The sequence below is a fragment of the Erythrolamprus reginae genome, chromosome 6 (genome assembly GCF_031021105.1).
Source record: "Erythrolamprus reginae isolate rEryReg1 chromosome 6, rEryReg1.hap1, whole genome shotgun sequence".
Lineage (NCBI taxonomy): Eukaryota > Metazoa > Chordata > Lepidosauria > Squamata > Dipsadidae > Erythrolamprus > Erythrolamprus reginae.
Window position 1 is genome coordinate 55,085,106 of NC_091955.1, and position 17,798 is coordinate 55,102,903.

At 35.9% G+C, this 17,798-nt stretch overlaps 1 protein-coding gene across 2 annotated transcripts in view; it reads right to left on the minus strand.

Moving 5' to 3' along the window:
* Nucleotides 1-13,351, minus strand: part of C6H12orf50 (chromosome 6 C12orf50 homolog) — a 29,040-nt gene extending 15,689 nt beyond the window's left edge. The window contains exons 1-3 of one of the 2 annotated variants that reach the window (XM_070755780.1): nt 12,930-12,988; nt 6,634-6,753; nt 5,159-5,282 (exon numbers count right to left, since the gene is read on the minus strand). In XM_070755780.1, coding sequence (XP_070611881.1) covers nt 5,159-5,282; nt 6,634-6,753; nt 12,930-12,983 — 298 coding nt within the window. In that variant the 5' untranslated portion in view covers nt 12,984-12,988. Of the gene's footprint in view, nt 1-5,158; nt 5,283-6,633; nt 6,754-12,929; nt 12,989-13,273 lie in introns of those variants that run through there. The other variant, XM_070755779.1, reaches the window with a different exon arrangement.
* Between the last annotated feature and the right edge of the window lie 4,447 nt (nt 13,352-17,798).

The window sequence follows — 17,798 nt, forward strand, 5'->3', positions numbered from 1 at the left end:
GAAAAACAAAACAGATCCAGGAAACTACACCTATCAGCCTGACCAATATAGCAGGGAAGATTTTGGAAAAGATAATCAAGCAACGAGTCAACGAACACCTAGAAGCAAATAATAATAATAATAATAATAATAATAATAATAATAATAATAATAATAATAACAACAACAACAACAACAACAACAACAACAACAATATCCAAAAGCCAACATGAGTTTGTTAAAAACAGATCATGGCATACTAATCTTATAGCATTCTTTGACCAAGTGACAAAATTAGTGGACCAGGGGAATGCTGTCGATATGATTTACTTTGTCAAAAACCTTTGTCAAAGGTTTTTGAAAAAGTAGACCATAACCTTCTACTAAATAAAGTAAAAAAATATGAGATGGACAGCAACACCACCAGATGAATTCAAAACTGGCTAACTAACCACACTCAATGGAACTACATCTACATGGAGGGATATATGCAGTGGAGTACCCCAAGGCTCTGTTTTATATCCAGTACTCTTCAACATCTTCATTAATGACTTGGACGAGGGGATAGATGGGGAACTTATCAAATTTGCAGATGACACCAATTGTGTAGGACAAGGCATTCCTGCCCAGAGTTGATATGGACAAATATAAAACTTAAGTAAATAAGTAAATAAAATAAACTGACTTTAATAACCAACATGTAACAGAAAGAGTGAAAGAGAAAGATGCTGCAGGCATTGATCACAAAGTTACTTTTCCATCATTGCAACTTCCTCTAATATTATATAGGCGGTTACAACTTTAATTATTTATTTATTAAATTTGTAAGCTGGTTCACAAGCGAACAAGAGCGAAAAAGGAAAACATACAATTAGTTAAAACCAGAGTAGCAGAAAAAAATATATCTAAAAAGAATAGTGCTGTGGCAAAAAAAAAAAGCAGAGCTAGACCCCCCAAATAATCAATAATTAAAAGATATCGCGTAAACTATTCCTTCAAAATTGATTTCCCATCTTCACGTAAGCCTCTTTTTACATACATTAAACATGATCACCAATAGATCACCACACAAACCTGAATTCCTTCTTTTGAGACGAGACAAAACAAAGAAAGAAACATTTTATTACTATTTGCTTGTTTGTCAAACATGTACAGGTTTACAGATAGCAGGTATAGGTATAAACATAAACATAAGCAAAGAATGTACAGATAAATGAGAACAATAGGACAGTAAGGCACGGATGGTAGACACAATGGTGCGCCTATGTACGGAAGACAATTATTATGCTTATTATGGAAGACAACAAGGACAAAAGAACCAGGATGTAAGTGGTATCAGAGAAAGGAGTACAGATAATCCTTGACTTATGTTCACAATTGAGCCAAAAACGTTTGGCTCTAAATGAGACAGTTGTTAACTGAGTTTTGCCCCCTTTTACGACCTTTCCTGCCACAGTTGTTAAGTGACACACTACAGTTGTTAAGTGAGTATACAGTTGCTAAGTGAATCTGGCTTCCACCTTGATTTTGATTTTGTTGCAAAAGGTGATCACATGGTCATATGCAAGACATTGCAACCATCATAAATATGAACCTGTTACTAACCTCCCACATTCTGATTATATGACTATGGAGATGCTGCAATGGTTGTAACTGTGACAAATAGTTATAAGTCATTTTTTCCAGTGCTATTGTAATTTAAAACAGTTACTAACAGAGTGGTTGTAAGTCAAGGACTGCATCTAGTGGGAAACTAAAGGTGAGAACTAAACTAAAGCTGAAAAACTAAACTGTGTGGAGATGAGGCAAAAAGAAGGCATAAAAAGACAGCAAAGGGAAAGAATTACAATACTAGACCTAAACTCCCATTTTCTTACTAAGTTAACCTGCAAGTACATCCTTAGAAGTGAACTCTTATTCCCAGGGAAGGCAACGTGTCCCACTCTCCCTAATCAAAATGTGAAACTCTTCTTATCAAATAAATATGGCACACTTTTTGCAATCGGTTTTCTGAAATGTTTGCACACAATTAATATATGCATCAAAGTTTTCCTTTCCCTAAGCTTCTACAGCTCTGAAAATACTAACTCCTTTTGCCTTTATTGTAATCTTAACATGATTTATTTAGGCAAGGCATTTTTTCTCCACCTTTTTCTTATCTAGCTAAAGCTAATATGAAAGAAATTACCTTTCTTTCTAAAACAAAATTCACATGATTCCATTGAGAATAACAGTAAAAAAAGAATCTCATTAAATTTGCAGAAGACACACACGACTTATTCCATATGTAGATCTTTCTTGTAATATTCAATTGCCTTTTATTTTTAAAGCACTTTTTCCACATGTATTTTTCCATATAGAGAATAACTGTATATTGGAACCATACTTTTAGTATTGCCATAAAATGCACCATTTATCTTTTCACCATTTTATAAACATTTATGCCATTTTTTTAAAAAAAGGCAAAAAAGAAGTTCCTGCATTATGCAGTACATCAGTTATTCATATTGCCTCTCATCCCCACTTTTTCTGAATATTATCCAGGAAAGAGGGCTGAATACTTAATGTATCTTTGCAATACTTATTTTAGGCAGGAATTACAGAATATAAAAATGATGATCCAGACAACCTAATTCAACAATAATATGTAGAATATAAAAACTGTTTTTCTCCATAAACGTTTGGAGATCTGTACCAGAGCAGGCAAAATAAGTTTAGGCATTCTAGAGCCCTAGCAGATGGGTATGAATCAAAAAAGTGCTTCTCAAACCTTTTTCTTCATTACTCAAAATTGCTTATCAGAAAGACTTACTGAACTCTGAGGACCAGTCATAATTCCTTCCTGCAATACTTCAAACATAGAACAAATACTCATAAACTGAGGATTACCAGCATTATACAACCAGTATCCACTGAATGATTTTTATGTCATTTGATTGTGTATTATATTAGGGTTTTTAGTAGTTTTTTAAAATTATTAGATTTGTGCTACATGTTTATGTCTGTATCTACTCTGTGAGCTGCCCTGAGTCTTCAGAGAGGGGCAGCATACCAATCTAAATAATAATAATAATAATAATAATAATAATAATAATAATAACAATAATAACAACAACAACAACAACAACAACAACAACAATAATCCCCACTGATGGGTACGCCTTGTTGTGGTAGTGGGGCTTGTGAGCTTCAATGAAGCTGAGAGCTGTGCCAGTGGTAGTGTAAACTACTGGTAAGTGTAACCTTGTAGGAGTGGTCAAAGCAGAGGAGCCAGACTAAACGTACCTAACCCATTTAAACTAATGGAGAGACAAAACAAAAAGAAATCCATACTGGCTCGGTCGTCGCCCAGGATTAAAAGGACCACAGTGGCTGCTGTGGAATCTGGGCAGCCATCAACAAATTAGTTACAGGAACAAAACAAACAAAGCTGACAAATCAAAAAGCGGCAGAAATTCTCAATGTCAGAGAATTGCACAATCAAGAAGTGTTATTACAAATCAGCAAAGAGTACATCCAGAGGACCAGAAAAATTTTGAAGAGCAAACTGAATGGTGGCAACACTATCAAGGCTATAAATTCTTGGGCCATACCTGTCATTAGATACACAGCTGGCATAGCGAACTGGACTCAAGCGGAGCTGGACAACTTGGACAGGAAAACCAGAAAATTAATGATGATCCATCATGCACTACACCCCCGCAGTGACGTTGACAGGCTGTATTTACGAAGGAAAATAGGTGGCAGAGGACTTTTGCAAGTGAAGCAGACAGTGGAAGAAGAGAAGCATGCATTAGCTGACTATGTGAAGGAGAGCAACGAGTCAGCGTTGATGGAGGTCAACAATAGGAAGCTTCTCAAGGTGAAGCAAACTAAGGACCAGTACAGAAAAACTGTAACTGAATGTCGTATGGACAGTTGGCGGAACAAAGCATTGCATGGCCAGTTCTTGGAGAATATTGAAGGCAAAGTGGATAAAGAAAAGACCTGGTCATGGCTTACAAGTGGAACACTCAAAAAGGAGACAGAAGGACTAATACTGGCGGCACAAGAACAGGCCATTAGAACAAATGCTGTCAAAGCCAGAATTGAAAAATCAACAGACAATCCAAAATGCAGACTCTGTAAAGAAACAGATGAAATAATCGATCACATACTCAGCTGCTGCAAAAAGATCGTACAGACTCACTATAAGCATAGACACGATGCTGTGGCACAGATGATCCACTGGAACTTGTGCCAGAACTACCATCTACCAGTGGCAAAGAACAGGTGGGATCATAAGCCCGAAAAAGTGGTTGAAAATGAGCAAGCACTGTGGGACTTCCGACTTCTGACTAGCCAAATTCTGAAGGATAACACACCAGACATCCTGATTGTGGAGAAAAAGAAAGCATGGATCATCAACATCGCAATCCCAGGAGACAGCAGAATTGAGGAGAAGCAGCTAGAGAAATAAGTGAAATACGAAGATCTAAAAATTGAGCTGCAACAACTCTGGCATAAGCCAGTGAAACTGGTCCCAGTGGTACTTGGCACGCTGGGCGCAGTGCCAAAGGATCTCAGCGGACATTTGAAAACCATCAAAATTGACAAAATCTCCATCTGTCAATTGCAAAAGGCTGCTTTACTGGGATCGGCAAACATAATTCACCGCTACATCACGCAGTCCTAGGTGCTTGGGAAGCACCCGACTGATGATGAAATATGAAATCCAGCATAGTGATTTCGTTTGCTGTGTTGTATTGACATAAATAATAATAATAATAATAATAATAATAATAATAATAATAATAATAATTTGCAATTGGTAATTTCATTGATTTTCCTCTTGATAGGAATACTTTAGAGATTTTCAAATATAGTACTGTATATTTTAGCACACATGGCAATCTTTACATCAATTATATGTCTCTGTTGTGATGGCTAATGTATTTGTGGGTGTTGGTATTCAAAGGAAAAAAACACTTTTACCCAATTTTGAGTAATTTATTCAAAACAAGTGGTAATTTATTCAGGTTTGAGAAGCACTGGTTTTAAAATATCAGATTATGAATGAGAACTTTGACTCAATATCAAAAATCAATTTCTAGTATGATGTTGCTCATCAATGATAACAGAAGTGAAACATATATAATTGTCTCTATCTCACTTACTAGAACATGAAAAAGATACTCACCATTACTTGGGGGCAAAAAAAGTCCATTGATATTACGAGGTTTCCTGTGATGGAAGACACAACTGATCCTCACACAGCCTAAAGGTTGTGTTTCCCAGAAGCATGAGATGCTGTTGTATTTTTGCTATAGAAGAAAACATGGGTGGTTCCATACTTAATGATTCAATAGAAATTGTCAAGAATGAAATTTTGAAATTCATAATCTAAACTATGAAACAGAAATAGAACCAAGCATTCAAAAAAGACCACATTTTTCTCTAAAGGATTTGCAATAAACTCCCCTATTACTGTCTATATGACTTGCTGAAATAGTTTGGACTTGCTGAAATTATTAAAGATCTGATTGGCATTAAATTGGTATGAAACACCAATTAGGTTTTTTGTTTATAATATGTGCTATAGACCTGAAAAAAAGAGTCCTCCCTGTGGGGAAGGCTTTTTTATATTTCACACTAAATTGCATATTAAAATTTCAACCACATCCAAAAGTGTTTCACTTAAAGAACAGTCTAGTTCCAAACAGTGAGTATTGCTATAGAACCTTCTTTTCAATTGATGAAAATTTTAAAATAGGAAAACAGTATTAGTGCCTATTTTTCTTCTATTAATGTATTTGCATCAAGCTATAGAAAACATCTGAAAAGAAACTATTTTTTCTAATATTCTTGGAATCACAGTAAGCATAAGCCAGAATCTACAGATGTTGAAGAACAGTTTGGCATTAAATTTAATAAGGCAAGAAAGATAGTTCATTTTGTTTCTTGGCATTACTTCAATCTCAGCTTCAATTATACCTCAAAGCTACTAAATGATTTGGTTTCAAAGTTACATGACTGAATTTTGGGCACTTAGCAAATGCATTTATGGCTGTTGGCAGCATCCCTTAGTCACATGATTATGATTTACAACATTTTTGTTGGAAACCAAAGTTTACTTCTAGTTTCCATCAAAATCTTTTCCATTGAAATCAAGGGGTTTGCTTAATAACCATGGCACCATCACATTTGCTTAATGGCTGAGGCAAAAAAGATAATAAAATTTGGTGGGATCATGTGGTGACACGCTTAACCACCATAACAACTTACAATAAGAATTGTGACCTCAATTATTTTCTACTATCATTCTGAGCAGAACAGATTATGGGAACAGAAAACCCAATTAAAGTACAGATGGAGAGTTACTTAAAATTCAGTGTTTTTTATTGGTTTTCTAAACTTAGTGTAAAGTGTGAATGAGTGCAAATCACAGCTGATGAAATTTCTGTGTGACTGGGTGTCAGAAGAACACGGTATTTCTTAAATGTGAAAGTAAAATGTCAAAGTCCAATAGAAGAGATTTCAATGGAAAAAAATAGAAGAGGTGTGAAATTGACATGACATACTTTCAGTAACAATAGCAGAGGTTAGAAACAGGTAGTGAATTCTTATAATAGTTCTAGTTCAAGAGAGACCATTTAAAAAGCTTGTTATTTCTACCTGTATTTCCATATGTCTAAATTTGCAAAGTTGATGGGAACATTTTCCCTCTCTCCATAATGAGCACACAATATCACTGCCAATGGCTTTTTCACAGTGACGGAACTTGCACTTTGATCCCTGAATATAGAAAAATGAGAGGTTTGAAAACATTTCCTCTATTTAAATATTTTAAATATTTTTTCAGGTAATTAAACTATTGAAACAACTCTTTGAAATAAGAGTCAAGCAGACCAGAAAAACAGAAAAAAGCCAGCAGAACTAATACTTCTCAAAAAACAAAAATCCATTCTAATACCTGTGGAACTAAAGAGTTGATTTAGTGTTGGAAAATACTGGATTTGAATCAAGCAGGGCAATCAATAATCATATATCATCATTATACAAGATCTTTCTCCAATCATATCCATCCAATTTTAGAAAGCAGGGAAGATGATTATGTCAGGTATAAAGTCTGAATAAACCTTAGCCTATCAATTTATTATAGTTTGGCATTGTGATTTTGTTATTCCTGCAAAAATATAAACAGAAAGCCCACAGAATCTACAAATTAATTTATATATTGTCAAGTAAGCTCAGCTACTGTACAATTTTCACTAAAGTGAACTGAATAAAATTAAGTAGTAGCCAGAAGTTTCATCATGGATAATAACTAGAAGATAAACATCATTAACAACAAGGTGAGAGATACAGTACTTTATTGCTACATATGTAACATGTCATAGATATTTCAAAGTAAGCAAGTAAGTAGAAAAGTAAGCAAGTAAGTAGAAAATTTATTTAGGAATCTAAATATTTCAAAGTAAGCAAGTAAGTAGAAAATTTATTTAGGAATCTAGCACCAAGCACAAAATCATCTCTTCATCCTCCAATTTGGAAGTGGTGAAAATAATATAAAAAAATAGCAACATGGTGATATGATTTCATAATTGAGGAACTGGGTATGAACTTTTTTTGGATTAGCTACCAGAACCAGGTAACTTTGAACATTATGCTGTTGGTTTGAGCTCTGAGCTCGGCGATTTGGTTGCAAATGTTTTGGCACGATTCAAGGAGACATCTTCAGTGTGCTTTGGATTGTGCTTGTCTAGGGGAGTATTGTTTTTTAAATACCTTTCCAAGTCCTGGTCATTAAAAGGCCAGTACAAGCACAATTCAAAGCACACTGAAGATGTCTATTGAATTGGGATGAAATGTTTACAACCAAATTGCCAAGCTCAGAGCTTAAACCAAACAACAGAACTGCCAACCCAATCTACTAATATTCAAAGACATTGTTTAATACAGTACCTATTTTAAAAATATTACCATATATCCAGTTCTTTCTTCTGAAAAAGGTAGTCTCTCTTCATGAGCACTTATGAAGATAGATCCAGAGTTTGATCTAATGGTTAAGGCATCAGGCTAGAAATCATAACACTATAAATTCTACTCCTGCCTCGGGCACGAAAGTTGGCTGAGTGACTTTTGGTCAGTCACTTTCTCTCTCAACTCATCTCATGCGCTGGGCATGATGGCTGATCATGCTTGTTTGCGCAATCACCCCAGCTCCCTTGGACCTCACCGGCGATGGCCAGGTTGCCTGGCCCCGCCACAACCGTCAGCCAGCCTCAAGCGGCCGGCCTTCTATTTCTGATTGCTAAACCTCTCCCTAAAAGATATTCAATTTTATGTTCCTGAAGCATTTATCTACGCTATTTCTTTTTTACTGTCGCATTGTACCCCACTCCTTACCTTTGTTACCCTACTTGTCTATATAAACCAGAAAATTATCCTATGTTCAAAACAATCACCTATTCTGGAAATGATTAATATATAATCTGCAGTCTTAGAACAACTGTTTATAAACTTCTTTATTTCAGTCAGTAACTCTAGGATAATAGTATACTAAGTCATAGGAATTGACTCCAACAATATATTTTATTATTTATTATTCATACACCACCTAACTCATCTAGGTGACTCTGAATAGTTTGCAAATAAAAACCATGCAAAAATAAATGAAGTTGGGACTTCCAAGGAAGGTGTGGCAAACTGAAGATAGTGATACCAGGACTCACAACCATGGTAAAAGCCAAGGAATTTGTAAGATTCTTTGCAAACTTTTCAGATATGAAGAGAATGGGAAATTGTTCATATGTGCTCTGTATGGCTGTTACTCATAAGGAGACAATAGGACAATGGTCTGTTGTCAGTTTGAGCACAGAAACATGAAGGGATTAGCCATCTTGCTCAAACCACAGCAAAACCTTTAAAGCACACCAATTTTGCAAACCTCACTTTGTTAGTTTATCTTGTTAGTTTACTTTATTGATTAGTCCTTGGGCCCTTCTCAAAGTGCAGAGTTCCAGACACAAATTATTACTAAAATCTGAAAAAAATTCAATTTAAAGTGAAATTGGAATAAAATACTAATCATTTTTGGAAATTTCCTGATAACCATTTTAAGTATCAGGAATATTTGGAAGAACCAGTTTGAAAAGCCTTTATTAGGGAGTTTATCTTGAGCTCTGAACAAAAGGGGGGGGGAAGAAAAACTATAACATCATAAAACTAAATAATATTAAATAAACAGCAAAAAGCCAAATAAAATTTGGCAAATATAACTTAGAAAATTATAAATGAATTAAGGATCCAGATAAACTTGGAATATTAAAACTTTTGTGAATAATGTGTCATGGGAATACTGTGAATCTGTCTTATATACATATTGTATTTATCTATTTTATATTGCTTTATTCAATTCTATACAAAGGTAACCAATTTCATGATTTAAAAACTGGACAATAGAGAGGACTAAAGATTTTAGGTAGAGGAAAAATATTTAAGTCTATAAAATTCAAAATGCTATAACAATGAAAACACCAAAGGAGATTTTTGAAGAATGGAGTCAAAAATTAATAGTCACAATCTTTATAATGTCAGTAATGATGTCAACTTCCATGAACAGACTTTATTCAAAAGATGTCATTGAAGAAATAATAGATGTAGAACAAATAGATGTAAAGATGATGTTGAAAATAGATTTACAACTGACAGACCAAAAGACTTGGAAAAGGTTGTTTCACTGGATTTACCAAAGAAATTGGCTATTAAAATTCAAAATGGAAATTAAAATAACTCAGATTTACAAAAGCAGTTTATTAGAACCTGTGGCAGAATATGGTACAGAATTGCAGGAGAACACATTCTTTCCCAAGGAACAAAGAGGCAAATCATACAGGAAATGTTGATATACAAAAAGAGCCTTGGGGGTGTACTCTTCCTAACTTTTTTCAAGGTGTATCTATTAATTATGCAGTGTGTGCTTTAGTGTAACAAGATTCCTTGCTATGGGCAATCAGCAATAAAGAAATCATTCTGAGTAAAGAAATCATTCTGAGTAAATGACATTCTGTGTCATTCTTGATTTCTTGCACCTGACATTTAAATTGGGAGAAAGAAGAAATGAATAGTATTGTTGTCATAGATCCTATGACAACATTTGAATGAACCAAATATTAGAGGAAAGGAATATAAAGCTCGATTATTTGATCAAAGTTAAAACAAGATATGTTATTGCTTTTGGCAACCTTTTATGGACTTTCTGCTGATACTGATGATGCTTTATGGATTTTTCTAAAACAAGTGATGGCTTAAATGTGGTGAAGAGATAATTATTTGTAACCTTAAAGGTTACTAAATTTACTTATGCTTGTTGTGATGAAAGTTGGAAATTACCTCTTTGTATATTTCTCTCTTTATTATTTGTATGTTTTTCTCTACCATTCCCTTCCTTCTATTCATTCATTTTCTTGCTTTTCTAACCATATCAGTTGTGCTAGACTAGGGTTGTCAAAGTGGCGGCCCACAGGCTAAATGCTTCACACATAGGCCATAATATGTCACATGATGGCAACATGACACGGCAAGTTTGACACCCATGTGCTAGACAATAGTGTGTCTGCTTCCTTAGTGTCTCTGAGCAACTGCAGGAAAAGAATGGTAGTTATACACCTAATAAAAAGTCGTAGAAATGTTATCTATTTTTTTATTTAGAGTGAAGGGGGATAGTATAAATATATGCTGAAATTTAGTTTTTAGAATTCTGAATATCAGTATGTCATTCATGAAGATTAAATATGGCAAAATGGTTGAACAAACCAAATCACCACCATCCCAAAATAGGTGACCGATACATCGCCCTTTTGCTCTATGCAGATGACGCCGTGATCCTCTCCAGGACACCAGTAGGCCTTAAAAGAGCCTTGCGAGCCCTTCTTCAGTATTGTAATAACAATAACCTGAGTATAAATTATGAAAAAACAAAGATCATGGCCTTTGTAAAAAGGCCAAAAATTTACTCATGGTAACTTGATGGGCACAAAATAGAGCAGGTAACCACCTTTAAATACCTGGTGGTGGTCTTTCAGGCCAATGGCTCAAGGAAAGCACATGGAGAATATGCAGCTGCCTTGGGCCAAAGATCAGCGAGCTCCATTCTCACTTTTTTTCGCACAAAGGGAGGTTATTATGTTCCTGCTGCTATCAAGCTTTTTAAGGCCAAGTCGCTAGCTCAGCTTCTTTACGGGTCATTGCTTGGACCACCAGCTTCAGCTTTACACTTTACACCACTAGAATTAATTCAATCTAAATTTATTAGAGCAATTCTCCAGATGCCACGTTGCATCTCAAACGCACTTGTGTGCCTGGAGACTGGACTGATAAACGTCGAAGCAACAATCTGTATAGCGTCTCTAAATATGTGGTTAAAGCTTAATTTTTTTCCGCAAGGTCTTGCTCCATTAATCCTTCACAATGAATTTTCCTCCTCATGGATTAAGGCCATCGAATTCAATCTTCACAAATTAGGCTTCTCCCCAGATTTAATACTCAAGATGAACTATGATCTAGCACAGGGGTAGGGAACGTTGGCTCTTCTATGACTTATGGACTTCAACTCCCAGAATTCCTGAGCCAATCATGCTAGCTCAGGACTTCTGGGAGTTGAAGTCCTCATGTCATAGAAGAGCCAACGTTCCCTACCCCTGAATTCTAGCAGGACAGACGTTGCGACAAAGGGTGGAGGACATCGAGAGGCAGGAGGACTTGGGTAGAGCTCTGCTGTTTCTGGCCCCAGATGCCTCTAGATATGTTGTGACTCCTGCAAGATACCTGGGACAGCTAGAGTCAGCAAGCCATCAAAAGGCATTTGCTCTTGTACGGTGCCGTGCGCTTCCATCCGCTGTTTTGTACGGCAAGTACAAGGGAACTCCAGCCACTGAAAGATTTTGCCCTTGTGGCTCAGGAGAGGTGGAGACTGAGGGACACATGCTCCTGAGATGCTCCTTTTATTCTGACATTAGGAGAAAACATATTCTACCACTTATTGAGGGATATCCTGGCCGCTTGGACATTGCCTATCTCCGGTGATTGCTTGGGGATGAGCAGGCCAGGACTACGGCACAGGTGGCCAGATTCTGCGTGGCAGCAATGGGGATTCATCGCAAATGTGTGCCTTCATAGTGAGATATGTACATCTCTTGTATAGTTACAATGGGTCAATCTTGGTTGCTCAGCCAAAAGTCCTGTTTCCTGTTCTTTTTCCTTTTAATTATTATTAATATTATATTGATGGTCTTTGACCGTAAATAAAATTTATATAACTGCAGGAAAGGAATGGTAGTTATACACCTAATTAAAAGTCGTAGAAATGGTATCTATTTTTTTCTATTTAGAGTGAAGGGGGATAGTATAAATGTATGCTGAAATTTAGTTTTTAGAATTCTGAATATCAGTATGTCATTCATGAAGATTAAATATAAAAGAATTTTCAGGCTTAAAAAGGGATGAGAGAGAAAAACATGGAAATTATTGGCAGTTTTAAATATACGAGAAGCAGACAGAGGAAAATAGACTGGACTGAGAATTCAAAGAGAAATCTGTGGAATGCAGATGTAACTTTGGAAGAATAAAGGAAGGTTGCTGCAGCCATGACTCAATCTGAAATATTACTGATTGTTGAAGGAATTCCAGCTTCCTTTTGATGTGCCATAGAATTATTATTGAAAAATCTCCAATGATAATTCATTCCAAGGTAATTCAGGCTGCAATTTTATAAGATAACCTTTACTGTCACTTTTCTGTGTAGACAATGGAAATGTATACACAGTGAAAGTATTTGCAAATGATTTTCAATTAAAAAAGATTTTGATTGTGCCTGTGACAGTCTTCCTGGATTTTCTTACAAGTTGGAAAACTGGGAGGTACATGACAATATAGTAGATGCAATCCATTATAAATTATGCAGTATTTACCTTCGCACAGGTTGAATGAACATAGAAAAAACAGTCATCCCCAACTTCTGTCATTTCACCTCTTGTGCTTCCACTGCCTTTAGAAAGATCTCAGCATAAATGTTGGAATTATCAACATGTATGGGAAGAATATTCCCTTTTGTTCTGAGGACAGCTGAATTCAGGATCTAAGTTCTATTTCCTCTTAAAGGGAAACCTCCAGTTGATAGTTTTAACCAAAAAGCTTCTTATACTAATTGTAAAACAGACGGTACCTTCTTAAGGTTTGTTGAAGAGCTCACAAATTGAAAGTGGTTGCTAGACAGTGCACAAATTCAAACTTCCAGAATTTCTTTCATTGTTACCTTAGTTCTTATGACATCATCACAAAGGACATCATATGACCCCTCAAACTGGGAAAGCTCACTTATTTTCATTGTTCCTAAGTGCTGGAAAACAGGGAGAAGACAGCAATTTCCACTTGGTCTACTCATCTGATTATTCCAACATAACATAAATGTATGAAAGAGTTAGAACTCGGTTAAGAGAATTTCTGAAACTCATAATGGACAGAACTGAGAATGAGACAAGAAGGAGAATAAAGATTCTCATCCTTTCTATATCAGTAACTCCCAATTTGCCAGGATTTTAATTATTTAAATGATTTGATTCCTAAACTTATCATATACACTACTAACACATATATCAGTCAATCAAATCTTTATTATGGTCATAGCATAATACACACATATGTAGTACAGAGATCATTATTAATGGCGTGTGCATCAGTAAGTCTCTGAATAACTAGTAATATTGCTAGGAGTTGAATAATTACTAATATTGCCATTAGAACTACTAATATTCCCATCAATGCTTAATTGCATGAAAGTAACTGTAGTCCTTTGCATGTTGTTTCTTTGGCATAGTTTAAATGCAGATCCTGAATGGCTCTTTGTCTGGGGATATTTGGGTTGGTTGAAAAAAATAATCTGTTAGAGAGAAAAGCACAGAAACATTGGAAAAAATATTCTAAGAAGACCAATCAAAAGGGTTAGCTTTAATTTTTCTACTCTTGTGGGCGGGAGAAAGTCTTACTGAACAGTGGCAAAAACATTTACCATGGTTACAGGAACTCTTAAAGCAGATTCATTATAAAGATTCATGCAGTACAAAGAATGGGATGTTCATAAAAGAAACCATGATGTCATATGAAAGTAAACCAATTGATTTCATGGTATAATACATTAATATTTGCAGCTTGCATTAGTGCTACCTATGTCTAATAACAAAGCATCTATTTACTTAAATATTCATGCATTCATTTATAAAGCAATGGAATCAATCAGTTCTCAGTTGTACCAATTAAGAATTTACCATAAAGTTTTAGATACCATAAAGAAAAGATTTGTTACAATATATGGGACATGAATAAAATAACAGCAGTACATTATTTTTGCTGAGTAGGTGAAGGTCCCATCACAATATTTATGTTATTAATTTGTGAATTGACATTTCTTTAGAAATTTTATATTTAGAGTTCAAGAATTGGCTATTTTTTTTTCAAAGAAAGGAAAGCATTTTAAGAGCATATTAAAAATTTCAAGGAATCTGAAAATAATCATGAATGTGATTATTTACTAGCTTAAGTTATCAGACCAAAAACCAGGAGACTGTGAGTTCTAGGCCTGCCTTAAGCATTAAAGCTGGATGGATAACTTTGGGCCAGTCACTTTCTGAGCAAATCCACTTCAGAGGATTGTAGGGAAAACAGAGAACAGAGAGGATTAGGTATGTTTGTGCCTTGAGTTATTCACAAAAATAACTCAAGATAAAATTAATTAATTTAAAAAAAAACCAAATAATTCCTGATCTAAATGTAGCTAAGTAAGTATACAAGAGCTACACCAGAGATAAATGTTAGCAATGGTAACAATTAAACTTGTAAAATATTGTAAATATCTTTCTACCATATGGGAGTGGTAAGAAATGATGGTTTAATTAATTCTAATTATTTTCATTATTTTAAAGCAATTTGGGAAGCATGGTATTAATGCACAGACAGAAGCTTTACAAGCAATGTTTATGAATCAATGGTTTCCAGTGAAGGGCTACCAAAATTTTTACTACCACACTGTGGGAGTGGTTTATGCAGGATGCCCTGCATTTTTTTTCAACATCTTTCAGTGCAAATTGGGTGCTCGGGGTGGAGCTCTATTTTCGCTACCCCACTGTGTCCCCCACCCCCGTCCGGGCAATAGGCCACCCCCGATGGTTTTACACGACTGCTTTTATATCTTACAGACACCATCAGTGTTCCCTCTAATTTTTTGGGGGGGTGGGCGGAAAAGTATAGTGTCTGAGCGGCAGTCCCTTTGGGACTGGGCGACACAGAAATAATAAACAAATAAACAAACAAACAAACAAAAACCCCACCCTGTTTTGCCTCAGAGAATTTCAAAATAAAATACTGTACTGTGTGTCTATAACAGTGAGCTCATAATAGGGCAACTCTATCAATATCAAAATGCCACTTAAATAGTTGAGCTTGTTTCAAACTAGATTTTGATTTTCTTTCTCTCTTCCTTACTCCCATTCTTTTTCTTTCTCTTTTCCTTTCTCTCTTTTTTCTATCTGTTTCTCTCTCTTCCTCTCTTCCTCTCTCTCTCCTTCCCTCTCACTCTTTCCCTCTCGGCTTCTGGGCAGGTCTGGAAAACTCTGAGTTGATGATGATTTTTAAGTGAGCGATTGCTCACTGCTCAGCTTAGAGGGAACTATGGACACCATGCACAATTTATCAAAGGAGGCCTTTGTATAATGAATGCAGCATCTCTAAATGGCTCTTCAGATAAAGAGCAGCGTCACCCTGAAGATTTGGATGGCTACAATTCAGTTACACTTTGTAAGGTATTGAAGACTTGGCTGTTTCCCCAAGCATTTGAATCAGGTAAACAGATAAACTCAATGTGCTTTTTCCCTGTGCATGGGGCTATTTATCTTTGGGTGCCTGGGGTTATATGTGGTGAATTTTTCTTTTTAACCCTTAAGTGATTCAGTCATTTGTATAAAGCGATAAATCCTGACCTTAGGTAATATTGGCCATTTCTGACAATATAAAGAACAAGTGCAAAAGTGTACATTGCTGTTCCGAACTATATACAGTGATACCTCTACTTAAGAACTTAATTCATTCCGTGACCAGGTTCTTAAGTAGAAAAGTTTGTAAATAGAAGCAGTTTTTCCCATAGGAATCAATGTAAAAGCAAATAATGCGTGCAAACCCATTAGGAAAGAAATAAAATCTCGGAATTTGGGTGGGAGGAGGAGGAGGCAGAAAAGGAGGAGGATAGTCGCCCAGAGCGAAGGGAGCATTTCTTTTCTCTGGGCGCTGGCAGAGAAAGGAAAATGCTTTGTTCGCTCTGGACTGCCAAAGCTTCCTTAAGCGCCACTGAACATCTCCTCTGGCAGCCCAAAAAAGCCCAAGATGGCCGGGATTAAAGGGGGAATGGCAGGAAACTGGTTGGGCCTTCATGCCGCTCTCAAATTTCCTGGGAAATTTTTGTGGGCTCGGGTTCATAAGTAGATGCAAAAAAATCTTGAACACCTGGTTCTTATCTAGAAAAGTTCTTAAGTAGAGGTACCACTGTACAGTAGTCCCTCGCTATACCGCGCTTCACCTACTGCGGCTTCACTTCATCGCGGGTTTTCAAGAAATATTAATGAGAAAAATCATTCGCGGATCTTCGCTGGTTCGTGGGTTTCTGAGGAAGTCGATCGGCAGATTTAAACAGCCCGCCGAACTCGATCGGCAGGTTTTTCAAAAAATATATAGCTAAAATTGTAAATACTGTATTTAAATACTGTATCTAAAATAAATACTGTGTGGGAAGGGTTTATAAACACTTAAAACAATGAAAACTTACCAAACAATTACAATATAAATACTTAAATAAGTACTATCAGTCGATAAATTCCCCATCGCGGATTTCACCTATCGCGGCCAGGTCTGGAACGTAACTCCAGCAATAGGTGAGGGACTACAGTACTGTATAGCTCAACCACTGTAGACATGCCACCTTTGGGCTGAAAATATCTTAAGGACCACTAGATGGCATTAAAGAATTTGCTGCCACCTAATTTTGGATTTGGATTTTTTATTTGGTCTTATACAAATTGCCACCCTAAATTTCATTGTATGAAAGAACAATACAATGTAAATGCAAACAGGTAAATTCTAAAAATAATGTAAAGTTTTCACTGATAAACAAAAATAACTATTTTCAAATATTTAAAGCAAATGGAAAATGATTCTAAATGGCACAATATCTTGATTTCAGAACCAAAGTATTACAAGCTAAGTTAATTTTTCAGGATACAAAACGATAAACATTTTTTATTTTATCGCAAGATACATGATTTTTAATTGTTTTTCCCTCTTATTAAATATTAATAATCTCCGATTGCGTGAAATGCGCCTGTATGAATTCTTCATAGAACCATTTTAAAAAAAAATAATCTGTGAAATGTTTTAAGGGTTAAACCACAAAGATCGAGATCAGTTCTTAACGCTAACTCAACTTCTACAAAAAAGCTGTGATGAAGTAGTTATTTGGGGCGCGCATATTACGTATTATTTCCCCGTTTCAGATTAACATCCTAGTCATGCTGTCTGGGAGTTGTAGTTTTTAATACATCGGATGGGCACCTGGTTTGGTAAACGCTAATGGAGGGACAATGGATGAAAGCTGCGATCGAAACAATTTGCCGCCTCTAATTCAGCGAGTAGTTCACTCGGAAAGGCGTGGAGGCTGTCTCGATTCAGCCTTGGACTACATTTCCCAGAGATCTTTTCAGCGAGACTTACTCCCACCGCGTCTGTTGTCCGCTCAAGTA